Source organism: Paramisgurnus dabryanus, chromosome 12 (assembly GCF_030506205.2).
Source record: "Paramisgurnus dabryanus chromosome 12, PD_genome_1.1, whole genome shotgun sequence".
Lineage (NCBI taxonomy): Eukaryota > Metazoa > Chordata > Actinopteri > Cypriniformes > Cobitidae > Paramisgurnus > Paramisgurnus dabryanus.
In genome coordinates, this window is record NC_133348.1 from 9,684,591 (window position 1) to 9,696,564 (window position 11,974).

The following is an 11,974-nucleotide window of genomic DNA, read 5'->3' on the forward strand; positions in this document are numbered from 1 at the left end:
TGCACTAGGATTTTAAATTCCTGTAGTGTGAGCATGTTTAAGATTTTAGAGAAGAATATCTGACAAGATTCTCTTTATGTGTGTGCTGCAACCAGATTTCAAAATCTGCCAGGATTTTAAAAATCCTGTAGTGTGAGCCAGGCATAAGCCTACTAGCTTTATTACAGCAACATCTACTGCTTCTATGCAATTGTTGTGAGCAACAAGCGATAATGGACAACACCATACGCCACATGCTCTTAGATCCACCATGGAAGACAACCAGGAGAAAGACTCCGCTTTTGCTGTTGAAGTTGTTGCATTTGCCTTTTCTTCTCTTGGTTCGTATACAGCGCACAAGGTTATGCGCATGCCCAAAGTCTTCTTCTCCGTGTATAGTGTATATCTGTGGCAGAATTACAGCGCCCCATACTGGTCTGGCATATATACTACACCGCTTTCAGTGGTTTTGTGTGCGTGCAGATATTTCTTGAGACAACGTGGTTCCGTGTTTACGGATTATTTTTGTAGAACGAGGAAAAAAAATGATCGGATAGGGAATGCACCGGCTTTGTGTGGACAAAGCCTAACATTGTTTTAGCGTTTTCTTCTCTCTTTTGTCATTTAGTAACACACACACACACACACAGTGTTGGGGGTAACACATTACAAGTAACACGCATTTTGTAATAATATTACTTTTCTGAAGTAACGAGTAAAGTAACGCATTACTTTATAAATGTACACATTAAAATTTGAGTTATATATATATATTTCATATTTTTCGGGTTTTCAATCTATTAGACACGTCTATATGATGAGAATATGATGTTAAGAAGCTTTTGATTGACAAAAAAATGTAGATAGGCAGCTAAACTTATGTGGTAAGACCCATTAAAGTGAAATATTTTTTATTTCGTTTAACTTTAAAGACTAACTTTTACTTAGTGAATTCTTCATTTAGTAATGTTAACTTAATGGGTATGAAAAAAAATATATTCTAATCATTTCCGATTGATTTGACATGTTTTATGAAGAGAATATGATGGAAGGGAGAAGCTTTATATTGCTGTATCAAAAATAAACAGTGGTACCGTATTTTTCGACCTATAAGCCACGGTTTTTTTTTCATATCTTGGCTGGTGCTGCGCCTTATAGTCAGGTTTGTAAGTCAGTATGAAATCATTTTGACATTTATGAGGCAAGAGACTTCATTTTCGTCTACAGCCGCTTCTGTATTTATGTAACGCAATTCAGTAATGTGGAATGACGAGTATGCGAACTTCAAGCTAGTTGGCTTGTTCGGTTAATTTAGACTATTCAACCTTCCAGGTAAGTTCTGTATGTTATGGTTTATTGTTTAAATAACTGATAATATTACTTTAACGTACAGAGATCTATTCAGCCTGCTGTTCGGTCTGCTATTGTTTAATTGAATAACTTGCCTTCCAAGATTAAATGTCTGTTTTTCGGCCTGGATTTTGTCAAATAATTTTTTTAATAAATGTGAAGTATAGTCCACTGTGACTTATATATGTTATTTCGTCTTAATGACACATTTTTTAATGATGCGGCTTTTATTCCGGTACGGATTATAGTCCGGAAAGTATGGTAGTTTATTTATCTGTCAATATAAGTCCTCTATACTTTGTTGAAGTATAAGGTAGTGCAAGGTTACCCTAATGTTTGCACATGGTTAGGTCCGCTTAACCTAGATGGAACGTTCTATAAACGTGAAGAATACCTTTCTCGAGACTAGCAGGGAACGTTAGGGTATCTGTTCTGGGAAGCAGAGATTTTTTAGCTGTGATTCTTGATAAAAGCTACATAAAGGAGTTGTCTAATCTGCTGATCCTCACTATATCAACAGAAGATACCTGGAGGATTAAGGAGGATGTGCTTTACAATCAATCATTTTACCTGACGTTATCTTCAGGTTCCGGTTCACTGTCACTGTCCTCTGCCTTTCGTTTCACACCACGACCGTCCATGTCATTACTGGGTCCAGCTGGGGTCTATAATGCACAGTGATAACATTTTATTTTTAAAAAGCATCACAAAATGCAGTTTAACACACACACACACACCTCTTACAGAATCTATACCAAAAGATAGACACAGACGCACACACACACACACACACACACACACACACACACAGACAGATAGAGAGAGCTATACATGCCTTTCCATTTCTCATCATGGCCCTCAAAGACTGTGCTGCGTCCTGGAAAACAAACAGATCTGAAGATTTAAACACGAGCACAAAACACAAAATAAACTCTTATAATAAAGGTGTGTAGACAAACCTGGTTACGTTGATCTCGGTTCCCTTGCATTCTCATCTCATACGCTGTCTGTCTGGCATTCTGTACCGGCATCGGTCTGCCGCGGCCACCCAGAGCCTGAGGTGCAAACTGACCTCTGGGAACAAACGCTGGACCCTGCTCTGCCTGACAAGAGATTAGACACCAGACACGTCTATTAGTTTAAACATTATTTATACTCTTTACTACAGTAGTTATTAGTGCTGGGTACGTGTATCTAAACGAGTCATTAAACTAGTTTCACTGTCTTGATCAGTGTGATCGCCGTACATACTTTGTACAATCAATGAAAAAAATGAAAATGGGTCTCTATGTGGAAATATTTTATATACTTGAAAATATTGCTGTTAACTATTTTTTTTTAGATGTTACTTTTCACCAAGTTAATTTAGTGTAAATCCGATCCTTATCATTTCTAACTAGGTTTTAACTCTCAATTTGTGCATGTTTCAGATATAAAAAAAAGGTTTGATTGTTGCTCCATGTTTCATGCACACAAAATCAAATATATGTCTACTTTATTTTTTAGCATTCTGATCTATTTCAGCAGCACCACTAATGATGACGAGTTGCTTCTGTACAGGGTCAAGATATAAACTATTCAACCGCTGTAAACTGAATTAAGTGACCTTGTAAAGAGATTACAGAATGAGCTGTGTGTTAACATCTTTAAAGGATTCATGGCAAAAGCTCTTAATGTGGTTTCCTGTAGAAGTGCATTTAGAAACAAACACAGCATCTGTTCCACATACTTTCATCCGTTTCTTCTTGTCCTTCATTCTCCTTTTAAAATTCTCCTGCAGAAAACAAATGTTCAACATGAATCGTTAAATCACACTTCACTGTAAATGTATATAAGTATTAAACAGCTCGAGAGCTCTCACGTCATCGTCTTTGCGTTTTTTGAAGATGTTGTCCTCGGCCACACCGACGGCCTGCATTATGAGCTCCACCCGCTCCAGATTCACAAAGCCATTCTCTGTTAAGTAGCCCTATAGAGTACAAAATAATGAACATTTTAAACCCTTTTTGAATAAAACTGATCATCTGTAATCTGTATAAAAGGAAACTATAAGCAATTCAAATTAAATCAATAAATGAGGCTAACTGAGGGGTCAAGGTTAAGCTGGTTAACATGACCCAGTCAGCCCCTGCTGGTAAGTGCCTGTAGCTACACCATTAGACTTGTCAGAAAGCATCTTTATCCATTGAGAATCATTCAAGAGTAGATGTGCACTCAGATAAAACAAATAACATCCATTGAACTGCGAATCATCTACATTATAGCAGTTGATCTACTGGGAGTTGAATGTAAAACTGTAAAAAAAAAAAAAAAGTGTCAGACTAGGGATGTTCATATTGACCGGTTGACCAAAGGTAAGAATTTATGACAGATTATTATCAGTTAACAGAGAAAAATGTTAACGCAGAGTGCATGTTGGCACGTGCCTACAAACATTTTGCCACTTTTTTATCCTTAATTTGTGAATGTCCTGTAAATGATGTGAATTATTGCTGTCCTGACGGTCTGGTAAAGTAATCATTTGTATGAGAAATCATTTGTACTGCATGTGTGACTGTGCTTAAGTATGGAGATGCATGTGTGAGCACAAGATGACCCGGTCTGTCTGTCACGTGGGTCCTGACAGACCTTCGCTGATCACCTCGGTCCTAGACCCTGAACATAAACAGCTCCCTTTTTCCTTAAAGAGAAAGACGCAAAAGCAAAAAATTTTGAAATATGTCCTGCTTTAGAAATGGCCACTGTGGTCGATGTCTCGCTTTCAATCAACGCTCTTTGAATATTATTCCTCTGGACTGATCGCGCGCTCTTTGATAATGACATGTTGATCATGTATGAATCCTGGTTCTGTTGTTGATCTGATGCTGCTGTTTGCACGTTCAAATTAAATCAAATGTTTGTATTGTTTATACCAGGTCACAGACAGCGGTTTAAGGTTTTTAACTCAATGATAATTTATAATTAAAATGTTTTAGTTAACAGTTAATGTTCGGTTAACAAGCTGCAGTCGTCAGTGGGGAAAATGAAGTAAAATGAATGTAAAATGAAGATGGATGTAGTCAGTCACATGGTATTTATGGAGCAGTTGATCGACTCAAAACATTTAGGGCCAAATTTACTAAAACGGGTCAAAATATTATGATTTACTGACAAGGCACAAAAAAAAGGATTGTACCTTTTCCAAAATATTGGATCTTATGAAAGAAATATAATGGTCATGTAAATACTAAGATGTCACTTATGTGGATTATTTGTTTACCTCTTTATTTTTTCTACTTTTCATTCAAACTATATTTTTGCTATCATGTCTGTTGCTCCCTCCTTCCTCTTATTATTTTAATTGTTAAATTTTGTCTGTATTATTTCTTTATATACTTGTTATATTTGAAAAAGAATAAAAGGCAAAAAAGAAAGGTGCAAAAAAATCTAATTTCCGTAATAACCAAAAGAACCAAGAGCTGCGCAAATGAGCGTGGGGTTTAAGACATGCTTTTTATTTAGGCATTAAATAATGATGCAAATACCAGTTAACTGACAAGCGCAAATCTTAGTAAATCACGTTGTGTTATTCATTTAACTACTCTCCTCTTTGTGTAGTAAATGCTGCTACATCTGAAAGCAGGTGATGGCGATTTACTGCTAATCAAGGACGCGGCACTGACAAGATATGCATGACAAACACATGCGATTTGTCGTGAAACCCTACTCTCCTCACATAAATGTTTACATCTGAAAGGAAAACTCCTACAAATGCACATGCAGTAAGGCCAGTTGCCAAAATAAATGTGTGCATGCCTTTTCAGTGCTAATCTATCACGCAGGGTTCCCACACCTTAGTTAACTTCAAATTCAAGGACTAAATGTGGGGACACATTTCAAGTGAGAGCAAGGTTACATCGTGTTACCTTTTAAGATACATTGTTACAATTCCCTTTCGAGGGAACTCACGCTGTGTCACTGCGGTGACACTTTGGGGACGCCTCCAGGGGTAAGTGTGTCTGAATGTGTATATCAAATTCAACCAATGGTGAGGCTTAACGACAAAGACAGGGTGACGCGGGAGCCAGGAAGTATATCGCTATCTGAAATATTGCCAAAGACGGTGTTACAGGGACGCAGGAAGTATGGCAAGAGAGACGCAGCGTCTCGTTCCCTTCTCAGGATAACAACAGTTACATACGTAACCCGAGACGTTTTCATGTGTCAAACACAACTATGCAAAAAAGCATTTTAGTATGAATCAACATTCACATACAGAAGATATAAGCATTTAAAGTGAACAGTTTAACACGTGTGCTTAAAAAGTCTTGAATTTTTATGATATTATCCTACACTAAACAGGGAATAATTGGGATTTTTTTCCAGAAAACTTCTTGCATAAAATAGATTCAAGCACTTTCAATGACCTGTATCTATGTATGGATATTTTCAAAAACTTCCAAGGGCCTTGAATTATTTCCCCCAGATTCACAAACTTTCAAGGATTTCAAGGACCCGTGGGAACCCTGATCACTGCGAGTTTTTGTAAGTATGGTAGTTTTTAACAGTGCTGGTGCAAGCTGTTAATAAATCCTTTAAATGTACAGAGCTGACTGTTTACACATAGGGTGAATATACAAGGACATGTATTTACCCCAGTCTTGTGCACAACGTCTTTGTAGATGCCAACCAGTCGATCGATGGCCCCCTCTCTGTATGGAGACAGACACAAACTACAGTCAGACCTCAGAAGATGACACTAAACGACAGGTGAATAAATGTGTTTCTGTGTGTGCGTGCCTGATCTCAAGAGACGGTAAGTGAGGCAGAAAGTCATTTCCCACAAAGAAGCACATGAACACCCAATCATCCACGCTCCGCTCAAAGTCATAGGGGAACGGCAGGCTGGCCATTGTCAACTCCCTCTCCAGATACTGCAGAGAAACAACAGACATTAGACATCAACAACTATACTGACCAGTTTTCAAGTTAAGAGAGATACAATGATGAGGAAGACTATCTATTGAGAGGTTAAACTTAATAACAGGATTCCCACTCTAAACCAAATGTATAATTCCCAGACTTTTCCATGACTAAAAAGCTGAATTTTCATTAAGATGAAGTGAGCCTGATAATGTAGTATATAAATGTTTTTAACAATTTTTGGTTTTGCTTAAATGCGTGAAATGAATAAACAATGCCAATAAATGGTTTTTAAAATTATAGTCATAATTGTAGCATTCCTTATGTCACAACTTAACAAGCGGATTACAATTTGATAAATGCAAACTAAAATTTAAAGCAACAAACAAATCCCTGATATTCCATGACTTGGACAAAAAAATTCCCTGACTTTCAATCTCTGGAAAAAGGCATTACACAATTCCATGACCCATGGGAACCCTGTAAAGTTTCCACAGCACTCTTAAATAGACTTTAACTCACCCAAAGTTAAGTTACCCTATCAAGTAAAACAGTAGTGTATAAAAACAAGTGTAAAAACTGATTTAATGAAACACACCTCTCGTAAGACGCACAGTCGAATGAAGATAAACTCCTGCTCTGACACTGGAATTGAGTCTGCAAATTCATCGTGCTGAGAAAGAAAACACAATGACAGGTGACGAACATGAAGAGGTAAAGATCTGTGTAAATGAAGCAGATGAGAGGCCATGTTTGTTACCTCGCCCTGTTTCTCTCTCGCCACACCCTGACAGTCCTTAATCTCATGGCCCATCTGTCCACACAGGGCACAGGGTCTGGGTTTATTGGGTTTAAACTCCTCTCTTATAATGGTGAAGTTAGGCTCATGAGTTGCCAAACCCAACATAATCAAATCAGCTGAAGAGACAAAAAACATGAAATTCAAACTCGACTGTGTAATTAATTATTTCAGATTTTTGATTCAAACAATTATGAAAACAAGATAACCGAGGTAGAGCCACTATTTGATTGAAGATTGAAATCACATTTTGATGCTCATCTTATCATTATATTACATATGATATATACTTCAGACTGAATTTCACAGACAGAATCACAAAGGCAGTAGATTATTTTATTAGGAGTTTTCAAAGAATCAGATGGACCGTGTGTTTTTTTTTCATTTCTATAACATTTTAAAACTAAAACTTACCATCTGCTCCACAGAGACAGTGATGTGTGTTTGGGTCGTGGTTTGGCTGAGCTGAAAGAGATAAACACAATAGACACATTATTTTTTTTAACACAGACATTTAGATTTTATTTACAGCAAGAGCTTATTGTGAGTTTGCTTTACCTCTTTGTCTTCTGATGAAATCCATAATCTTATGTTCTCCTTCTCCAGGAACACTTGCATCTGACAAAAACACCTACAAGACAAACAGCACAGATTTACTTTACTGTACTGTAGAAAAAAACAAACAATTGAACTGAGGGGTCGTAAGACCTACTGTGACACTATGCCATCCAGGGTCATTGGTCAGTCTGTCTGCAACGTAGTAGCGCAAACATTTGGCCAAATTATCCATGAATTCTGTTCCCTATACACAAAACAAAGAGAGAAAATCTTTACATAAATATACATACATATGCTAAATAATAGGGCTGTGATGATGAATCATGTTCCCCATTAAAAATACTTGTCTGTAGGGCTGAGAATGAATTTGAATGATTTCAGGCAGATTTCCCTAAATGTAATGCATTGATTAACGCTGACATCTCAGTATATAACTACATGTGAGAACACAGTGTGTGTTTGGATAATACAGAAATAAATGAGCAGCTATCAGAGGAGAGGTCCATCACACACTTACTGGAGTAATACAGTTGCTGTCAAAACGCTCTTTAATCTCTTCAGGCGGCAGGTAACCCCCTAAAACAAACAGAAGAACATGAGACACAGCTTTCATTTGAAATGTAAAGTTGATGAAGTTCAAATCATGTTTTTCATTTATGTTCATCTTCTGTTGGTTAATCAGAGGTCATGTCTCTAACCTCTCTTAATAACTTCCTCTCGCATTTTCTCTTTCTCTTCAGTGAGCTCTACGCCTTCTTTAGACGCACGGAAACGTCTTGATCGCTGCTGGTTCATTTTGGCACGAGGAGCCTGGAAAAAATAAACATCAGTAGCATAAGAACTCAGTGTCCACTTTTTTGTGTGTATACTTCAAGTGTGCGCTAATATTTTTATTTATTATTAAAAAAAAAACAGATACATACCACACCGTCGATTGCCATGTAAAGAACTCGTCTCGGTCGAACTATGTTAAAAAGTCGGTCAATGTATTCAAAAATGGCAACCATCATTTCATCCTCGTTTTTAGGTGCTGGCCTGCAAGCCACAAAACGTGAGTTTAAAACATGTTTTTAATATAAGACGGTTAATGAAGATTGATCATAAAAGAGGGTCTCACTTATCCTCAGGGTGCGTGCAGGGGTGAATAATGCCGTTCATGTCAAGATACAAGTTGTCAAACTCCACTTCATTTGGGTTAGGTTTGCTGGTGTCAACAGGGATTTTAACTCCATTGTACTCTTTTGCCTGAAAAAAAAAAAAAAAGAGTTATATGAAATTAGTCTGTCATGAGGGAAAATGCTTAAACTTAAACAAAGTGACTCCTGCACCACAGTCAAAAAAAAAAAAAACCCTAATGAACTTCTTACCTAGACAGAATGCCACATACAGTCAGTATCTGGGCAACATGTCTGGTCATACAATATCACAAATCTAAAGAGCTGCCCATGTACATGGCTTTAATGAGCAGGGCCAAACGGAATCCGCGCCTGCAAATTTACATACATCTCACGTTTGTGAGCAGCATTGACAAGTACATAAACCCTGCACTTGCTGTTTGCTGTGATTGTTTTAAATGATAGAGACCACGAACTGTTTGATATTTGAGATGAAATTAAATTTACCGTTGAGTTAAGCAGATCTTACTTGTCTCTGTAGTCTATATGACGCCACAGTCAGCACATCATCATTTCAAATTCGTTAACAAGACGAATGCTCATGTTATGTTTAATATAAAGTTTACATTGCGTTGTAAAAATAATGAAATTATCTTCATACGTGCTTAATTCATAATGATCAACTAACCGGATAAAAACGATTTAATTATATTTTTTCCATATTACAGCTAAATAAGGCTCTAAACTAGGGTATTCATGTGTAAAAGTGTACTTTTAAAGGTGCAAAACCACACACTACTACAGAGTTTTACTAACATAATCTTTTTGATTTTCATATTTTAAGCCTTAAATAAAAGTTAGTGCAGTTTTAAAATAGTAAAATGTCTTTAAATGTCAAAATATAAATTAAATTGAGTCTTCAGAGATGTGCTGGTAAATAAATTTTGCCTGTTGATGTTACAAATTCTTTTTTTTAGCATTTCTTATTAGCAAGATAAAGTTTAAGTTTTTGTTAAACAGCTGGACATTTCAAATAAAATAGGACATACCTATTAATTTATTTCTGCTCCCATTTATTGTAATTACAGGGGTCTTGGTACAAAGTGTGCACATTTGGAGAAATATTTACAGATTTTACTTTTTATTTTTTTACTTTGATTTCTTATTGCTAAAATTTCTTTTCCAATCAAAAAGTATGCGGTCTTGTGATCTTAACGCGGTGTGGCTTTGTTTTATTCCTCGATTGCTGGCATGCACTGCTTTACTTGCTGCATTTAAATGCACATTTTTGCTCACACCTACAAAGTGGCAATTTTAACATGCTATAATAAAATATGTGTGGGGTATTTTGAACTTAAACTTTAAATGCACTCTCTGGGGACACCAAAGAGTTATTTTACATCTTTTAAAAAATGTCATCATATGACCCCTTTAAAAAATTTCCGCGAAAGGCCGAGGACTTGGCAACGCTGCCTTGCTTAAAATCAAGCTGGTCACGAGGTGAAAAGCAGTGCTTGATAATTCGTTGCCAACGAATTTCATTATCGATTTTTATCGATTAGTTGTTGCATCCCTACAAAAAAACACGCATATTGAATTATCCTCTGAATAACAGTTATTTGTCTAGATGCAGTTCAAGAGGTTTGAGACACAGAAATACAATTTAACAGCGTCACACATCCAACTCAAACAAACCGAGAGAGAGAAAATAAATACAGGCATATAAAGAGCTGAAGTAAAGTTGGAGTAACGTTACAACACATTTGTTTTGAAGTGAAAATGTATTATAAACGAGTGAAAGTCTCACCTTCTCCTCGAGACAGTGAACAATAATCGACGGATATTTGCGACTCAACCAGCGAAAAAATGCGGGGACTCCCATCTCCCGTAAAATACACCAAAAACCCGGGATTAAAAACGAATTAAAAACAGTGAAACACGCAGATTTGTGATTGAATCCAAATACGCAGCACGCAGATGCTCGTAAATAGCAGCTAACAGTGCGTCACTTCCGGGTCATCCGGAAATGATGTCAACACAGCGCCGCGAAGGCTGACACAGGAAACACTTCACAGGATTGTTAATAAAACATTAATAAGACAATAATACTGACAATTTTTTAAATTAAAAAGCATATGTCGAATTTATAAGCGGAAAAAGTAACTAGGTTAAGCTATGTTAATGTTTTGTTTTTAATAAGCGTGTAAACATTCAAATGACAAAATAACAAGTGAAATTTGGATGAATTTAAAACTTTACATTCGGAGTGAAGATGAGAATTTTAACTAGTGCTCATTTTGCAAAAGTATCTAATTACATAACTGATGAGTAAATACACGTTGGTTTATTTATGCTTTAACCTGTAAATCTCTATTCAAATGAGCATCATATATAGGCTACATACGGCAGAGACCTGAAGTATTCAGCTGATTTCTCTCAAGAGCTGTTTGATGTAAATGCTGTCCTTGTGCTTCAGTTCCTCTTGAGCTATGCACACATTCACAGGATCCACATACATGAAACCAGCTGCACATCTCCTCTTATCAGACAAACACTGAGTCACATTTATGTAAATGAATCACATAGAGATGCTGATAAAGACCTCATTTAGTCCAATGTGCAATCTCTTCTTTAGTCAGATCTTGCCTGCCCTATAGATGATCCAAACATGTTTTTCTATTATTATTATAGTCTCTGGAACCACATTTTTCATTCTTCCTTATAAATTAAATATGGGGTGTATTATAAATGTTGTTACTAGAGACATGCAATATTTAAATCTTCATAAACATTGACCATAACTCATTTCACCCCTATTCTTTCCAGTAGCCTATAACAGGAGAAAACCAACAACTAATCTGCTATAAATCAATTTGAAGAAAATCTGGCATACATCTTTATATAATCAGTTGACTATATTTATAGGTAAATATTTTTAACTAAAAAGATTTTGAGGATGCACCCATAATAAAATAATCTTTTGTCTAAACATGATACAATACAATAAACATTATTGACATTAACCTCTGTGTCTACATCACACTGTACATCAGCATCTCATCTGTCCTCCTGTAGTCTGTCTGCCCCCGTGTGGTGCTGGATCATACATCAGATGTCAACAGAGATGATGTGTAGTTTAATGGAAATAAAGTAAATTTGTACTCTGTAAAGATGTTTTCCTAATATTTGAGAGATGAAAACACAGGATCATTCATGAAGAAAAACATATGATATGAACACAGGAAAAGAAACTTGGTTTGTTGAATCTTCA

At 36.4% G+C, this 11,974-nt stretch overlaps 1 protein-coding gene across 2 annotated transcripts in view; it reads right to left on the minus strand.

Moving 5' to 3' along the window:
- xrn2 (5'-3' exoribonuclease 2) overlaps positions 1–10,718 on the minus strand; it is a 33,818-nt gene extending 23,100 nt beyond the window's left edge. For both annotated transcript variants that reach the window (XM_065256574.2, XM_065256573.2), the window contains exons 1-17: positions 10,511–10,718; positions 8,706–8,833; positions 8,512–8,623; positions 8,287–8,398; positions 8,106–8,164; positions 7,743–7,832; positions 7,589–7,661; positions 7,445–7,495; positions 6,992–7,149; positions 6,830–6,904; positions 6,109–6,242; positions 5,963–6,020; positions 3,191–3,298; positions 3,059–3,103; positions 2,289–2,432; positions 2,165–2,206; positions 1,900–1,994 (exon numbers count right to left, since the gene is read on the minus strand). In XM_065256574.2, the coding sequence (XP_065112646.1) occupies positions 1,900–1,994; positions 2,165–2,206; positions 2,289–2,432; positions 3,059–3,103; positions 3,191–3,298; positions 5,963–6,020; positions 6,109–6,242; positions 6,830–6,904; positions 6,992–7,149; positions 7,445–7,495; positions 7,589–7,661; positions 7,743–7,832; positions 8,106–8,164; positions 8,287–8,398; positions 8,512–8,623; positions 8,706–8,833; positions 10,511–10,585 (1,559 nt within the window). In that variant the 5' untranslated portion in view covers positions 10,586–10,718. The remainder of the gene's footprint in view (positions 1–1,899; positions 1,995–2,164; positions 2,207–2,288; positions 2,433–3,058; positions 3,104–3,190; positions 3,299–5,962; positions 6,021–6,108; positions 6,243–6,829; positions 6,905–6,991; positions 7,150–7,444; positions 7,496–7,588; positions 7,662–7,742; positions 7,833–8,105; positions 8,165–8,286; positions 8,399–8,511; positions 8,624–8,705; positions 8,834–10,510) is intronic.
- Positions 10,719–11,974: the final 1,256 nt, after the last annotated feature.